The sequence below is a fragment of the Cetorhinus maximus genome, chromosome 20 (assembly GCF_964194155.1).
Source record: "Cetorhinus maximus chromosome 20, sCetMax3.hap1.1, whole genome shotgun sequence".
NCBI lineage: Eukaryota > Metazoa > Chordata > Chondrichthyes > Lamniformes > Cetorhinidae > Cetorhinus > Cetorhinus maximus.
The window spans coordinates 59,335,685-59,341,684 of NC_135898.1; the positions used below are offsets into that span (position 1 = coordinate 59,335,685).

The 6,000-nt window shown below is 41.9% G+C and overlaps 1 protein-coding gene across 2 annotated transcripts in view; it reads right to left on the minus strand.

Annotated features, from left to right (window-relative positions):
• The window catches only part of nsmce4a (NSE4A component of SMC5/6 complex), a 28,591-nt gene extending 23,739 nt beyond the window's left edge, over window positions 1-4,852 (minus strand). For both annotated transcript variants that reach the window (XM_078564773.1, XM_078564774.1), the window contains exons 1-5: window positions 4,553-4,852; window positions 3,269-3,349; window positions 2,730-2,860; window positions 1,848-1,993; window positions 1,567-1,666 (exon numbers count right to left, since the gene is read on the minus strand). In XM_078564773.1, the coding sequence (XP_078420899.1) occupies window positions 1,567-1,666; window positions 1,848-1,993; window positions 2,730-2,860; window positions 3,269-3,349; window positions 4,553-4,814 (720 nt within the window). In that variant the 5' untranslated portion in view covers window positions 4,815-4,852. The remainder of the gene's footprint in view (window positions 1-1,566; window positions 1,667-1,847; window positions 1,994-2,729; window positions 2,861-3,268; window positions 3,350-4,552) is intronic.
• Between the last annotated feature and the right edge of the window lie 1,148 nt (window positions 4,853-6,000).

A 6,000-nucleotide genomic window follows, 5' to 3' on the forward strand; every position in this document is an offset into this window, starting at 1 on the left:
CCTATCCTGGGGCTGAACTCTATGGACAGATGGGGAATGGAATGGGTTGGGGAGTGGGGATGGGGTTGAGCGGAGCATGGGGAAGTAGAGGGCTTAAGGTTTTCAAGATATAGGCAACTTACAGAGAACTTAGATCCAGGAATTTATTCAGTGAGACACAGAACATGAGGATTGGGGTATCGAGATTGAAACTAATGGCATCAAAATAAAATGAAACAATTAGGCAATTTTTTGTTCTTTTTGAAAAGATGGTGATAGAATTATCCTTCACCTGTTCTGCCATTGAGGACTTTTGGACCACGTTTTGTCTGGCACCTCCCCCCACCCCCAGCCTTGCCACCACAAGTGGCCCTACCGAGAGCAAGGAGCTCCCAACAGCATTGTTCAAGGGATTGTTGCAGTGAACAAGCCTCTCCACCACATGAAGGTGGCGATTCACAAGAATCACGCCCTGAGGGATCACTATCTTTGTGGTCAAAGAAAGAAAACTTTGAATTTTGCAACTTGGAATGTTAGAGCACTCATGGATATAATATCTTAATGATGAGACAGAGAAGGAAGCAAATCCTGCACTCCGGATCCCACTTCCTCATGGGACACCCTGCCCTACATGCCCAAAGATCTGCAGGTCAAGAATCAGCCTGTTCAGTCACACGAAGACACAGGGCAGAAATCCAAGCCTGAGTCGGCATCGTTCTCGAATCGGGGGAAAGCCACCGTCGGGCAACTGAGTTATGAAAGAGATCAACTGAAGAAGTGGTGATGTAGAAAACCATGGCATTTAAATTGGACATGATTTTTAAAAATCCTTCTTGGTATATGGACAATGCAGGCAAGGCCACGTTTCTTGTCCATCCCTAGTTGCTCTGAACAGAGGACCTCATTAAGCTACTTCAGAGGACATTTCAGAATGAATCCATAATATGGCATTGGTGTCACATGTACGCCAGACCAGGTGGGCATGACAGATATGCTTCCTTAAAGGATATCACAGAATTGTTACAGCGCAGGAGGAGGCCACTCGGCTTACTGTTTCTGCACCCGCTCTCCAATTCAGCAGTTCAATATTAGTGAACTAGTTGAATTTTTAAAAGTCAAAAATTCAGCAGCTTTCAAAGTCAGTATTTTTTTCTTCTCTGTTGCTGGCCCACAGGTTGCTAAATGTAAGAAACTTAATTTATCAAGCTGTATGTTAAAATTTTAAACTCAGCGTCTTTGGGTTGCTTGTCTAACAGCTTAGTTACTGCACTACCATAATCTAGATGGTTTCTAAATAGGACTTGTGGTTCCAGAGTCACAGGCAGGCAAATGATGGGAGGTTTGGAAGTGCAAGCTAAACAAATCAATGTTTTTTTTTTAACCTGGTCCAAAACATTACCTTATCACAAAAGTCAGGCAACAGGGAACTTCAGTGAATAATTTTGATTGGATCCTATGCTGGCCAGTAAAAATACGAGAAATGTTTTGTAGACCAAAGGTTTTTTGGTGTAAATAAAAAATAGCCCGAGCTCAGGCTTCAAGTCACAAAATGCTAATCTCCTGCAAGTTGGCATAAAATCAACAAACCTGTGTAGGCATTATTCTGTGTTCTTCCTTCATCGGGACCCTCTTCGGTCTCTCAATTCTCTGTCGTGGAACTGGAGGTTCACTCTTGAAAGACCCCAGCCTACACCATAAGATAAGTATGGTCAAGTATTGAAAAAAAAAAGGGACCTGCACTTGCACAACCTCAATTTGCTAAACTACTACAGCCAATGAAGTACTTCTTAAGTATAGTCAGCCTTGCACTGTATTTGGACTGCAGCACTGCAGCTACAGGTAACAGGAGGATAATGTGTTCAACTTACATAAAATGAAAGGCTGGAGCTCTTTTAAAATATTTTTCCGTTTCATTTCCAAGTTTGGTCCAGGCATCTTTAGGAAGCCACCCTGCAGATTCATCATCATCATCACTCCCTTCAGTTTCCAATCGGTTTAAGCCCATGAATGTTAACTGCACAGAAATAATTTATACCAAACGGTATTATAATTAGCATTTGATTTTTGTGTAGGAGTGAAAAATATAAAACCATTCATTTTGGTATTAAAATAGTAAAATAACATGAGACTGTGACTTATGTATTAATTTTAATTACAACTTTAATAAACAAACTTCTTGTGGGAAAATGCTAAATTCTGAATTGTGTTCTACAGCTATATATTTCTCCTCCTCAATTTGGAGATGCATATTAAATCAGGTGATAACATCACTCTTCAATTTAAACACAAGATTTTGCCATAATCTTAAATACGGTCTAACATAAAATCAGCAAAGACTCTTCCTATGCTGTGAACTTCTAGGATCCAAATGTCATTGCCATGTGATTTAAATCTTTTGTGAAACAATAAGCAAAGTCAACACTTGTGATTAAAACAAAGTAAAATACTGGAAATTATTAGAAACCAATAATTCTAGATCTCATTCAATCAATCCAGTACTTGCTCTTAAAAACCAAAGCCCATAAGATAATTATCAAAACACACAAATGTCAAAGCTGTTGGATGGGTACAATAATCCCAGTTACAATCAGTACTGGTTCTAATCATGGTAATTATGCAGGTTGCAATACAGTCTTGTACAAAATGAAATAAAGCAGAGTTAAACACAATCCCACTTTGGAAGTTCAGGAAAATTTTTAAAAATGCTTCAATTTATTTTTCCAGTACTTATGCATGCAATGAAAACTTACCAGTTGCTCTGCAAAGACTGATGGGTCAAAAACCATCATATCTGTGTGTAACTGATTAGCTTTTTCTTGGCCCAGGTTTGTTGCAAGCACTAAAAACTGTGCATCCAAAGCTGCTTCACGTGTCTGTCGGACTGAAAGGTACAAAGTAAGGCATAATTTCAGTTTTCTTGAGTAGTTTTAACTGTTCAAACTCACGAGTCCCTGTGCAATATAATTCAGCTACTGAACATTGTCACCATGAATCTATGGTCACAAAACAAATACCAAATGATCAACCACTAAGGAAATTAGGAATGGAAGAAAAAGTGTACACCGCTGGACATAAGTTTTAACACCTTAACCAAGCTAAAGATCAGACATTCTTCAGTTACAGCCTATATTTTTAATTATTCTCTAAACAGGGAACTAGCTAGTGCTTTTTTGTGCCAGTTTACTTGGTTTACCCACATCAAAAACTTTGTCCTTGTGCTTATTTTTGGATTTCACTGCACTGTAACCTTTTCCTTGTAAAGCTATATTGAATATTAAAGAGTACTCACCATTGGAAAACAGTTTGTTAGCTTCCTCAAGTGCTTCTGTTAATTTATTACTGTTGGGTCTGATCATATCCTCTCGATTCTCTGAAACATTGAGAGTCAAAATGCAAATCAGGGAATGACTTAAAAAAAAATGCTGTGGTCTATTTGTGAATGCAATACTGAATCGTCTTTGGAGATAGGGAGGAGTTGAGTCTATGGCAGGATACAAAAAGCGAATGGGAATTTTAGATATAATTTAAGGCATTGGGAAACCTCCAGTTCTGGACTTATCCAATAGGTATTCAATTCATGACACCCAGGATACACAGAAATGCAAGCAACAAATTGACAATGTGTAGCAATGGGCTGCTCACGGGGAACCAACCACAATCCATGAGGTTACTGCTAATAGTGGCAGAATGACAGCCTAATTTGCAGAGTCCTGATAATGCACCCCAGGGTAAGAGATATAACAGAGTAGGTGGGGAAAAAACCGCTTGGAAGGGAATGAAGCCAGCCAGGAATCTTTGTTCATGCAAACACTAAAGTTTTAGGAAAAAGCAGAATGAGCATCTTTCAATGGGAGCCTCAGGAACTGTGGCTCTACATTGAATATCTCAACGGTGGTGGTCACAGAGTTACTCCCAATGTCACACTGTGGCCCAGGTAGAAATAGATTAGATCCATCAATATATAGCAAATGGTAAAAACAGGAGGATTCTGGATTCCTATAACACTGAACAAAATTCTGGATCTGGGAAAGTGTCCAGACATTAGGCTTCACACAAACCAAATTGGTATCCACTTCACGGTTACAGGATAGCAGGGGAGAATTTGAAGTAGGAAGGTATGGGAAATTTTACTGGCTCTCAGAATCACATTCAGCAAATGCGTATATTTTTCATGAAAGTTACAAACCAATGGCCTTACCCATTATTAAACATTCTGCTAAATATTATTTGCAAGCACCACGATAAGGGTAAGCCTGCTCCATTACTACAAAAGGAGCAGACAGTCCACAACATTGCCTAACGTTTATGCAAATGTGGCTAACTCAAGAGCCACCAAGTTGGCCTGTGGTACTTAAACTTCGATGTACACTCTCACTAAGCATAATGGTTATAGATTATATTACTATCAACTTTTACAGGGGTTTTTTGCTGCATGGTCTAGTTCACTTTTGTTTGATAACACTGGTTTGGGGGTGGGGTGGGGGCGACCCAGGGTCTCCTTGTGAGAGTATGAAGAAGTAGTGAGTTCAGCCGTTCTACACAAAGTGCCGGCCCCGGCCTGGAGCTCACTCACGCTGGACGCTGTTGATGAGCTCCCGGTACTGGTGCCTCAGCATCCTCCGGCGGTTCGGGTCATCATCCCGGGCCCCATATGGGATGCCGCCGTCGGCCAGCTCCTCCTCCTCAGTCATGGTACAATCCGAGACGGCCGAGTTCCTCCTGCCGCGCTGCGGGCCTCCCGCTCCGGCCAGCATTCCGTTCGAGGTGCCGGGGACCGAGCGCTGGGAGCCGCCGCTCGGGTGGGACATTCGGGCTCGACCTTTGCCCTCAGCCATTGTCGCACGCTCTGATCGCCCCCTAAACACGTCGCCTTTCCATGGGAGACGCGTTGACGTCGATAACGTGCGCCGGAAGTCGACGGCACAGCGCCCAACAAAAACAATGCTGCAAAAACTCGAAGCAGGTCTGCGCTGTCAGCATTTGTGGAGGTTGCAGAAGGAATAGACTTATCGTTTGAGATCGATGATCCTTTCACAGAACCGAGGAATGTTCGAAATGTAATAACTTTTATGGAGGAGGGTGGAAACAGGACCAAAGGGAACGTGTATGATAGGGCAGAAGATGGGAGACATTAAATGACGAAAGGGTTGGAGCAGAGCTAAAGGGAATAGTAAAGAAAGAAAAGATTGGCCCAGTGGAGCTGTGAACTGTGTAATAATGAAGAGCTGCTGTACAGAAAAATTAGGAAAACAAGGTTATGCCGACTGGCTCAGAAGGAAAGAACAGTTTGGACCAGTACTCCCATTCCCCAGTTTTTACTGTTTTTTTCCTTCTGGGATATGCAAAAAAAAGGAAACAAAATGGGATAATGTTGGGGGGGGGGGGGGGGGGAGAAGTCCAGTTTACAATCTGAAATTGTTGAATTCAACATTGAGTTCAGAAGGCTGTAAAGTGCCTAACCGAAAGATGAGGTGCTACTTCTCAAGCTTGCATTGAGCTTCATTGGAACAAGGGCAGAGCAATGAGAGCAATTAAGATGGAGAATTAAAATGGCAGGCCACCGGAAACTCTGGGTCATGTTTGCAGACTGAAAGGAGGTGTTCTGCAAAGCAGTCACCCAATCTGCATTTGGTCTCCCCAATGTATAGGAGAGTGCCTTATAAGCAGCGGATTCTTTGCTCTTTCACTTGCTGTGAGCCCAGAGGAGCCATTAAACACGCTCAGGACCAAATATCCACATTTGAAATGTTGACTTGCTGAAAATGCTCGGCAGGTCAGTCAGCATCTTTGGAGAGAGAAACAGAGTTACAGTTTCAGGTCTGCGACTTGTCATCAGCCCTCATGCATTAACTTTGTTTTTTGCTCTCCACAAATGCTGATGGATCTGCTGAGTATTTCCAGCATTTTCTGTTTTTATTTCAGATTTCCAGCATCTGCACTACTTTGCTTTGTGATATAAAACTAAACCATAAAACAAATGAAACTTAGAAAATTTAAATAATAACATTGCCCCTTGGGCGC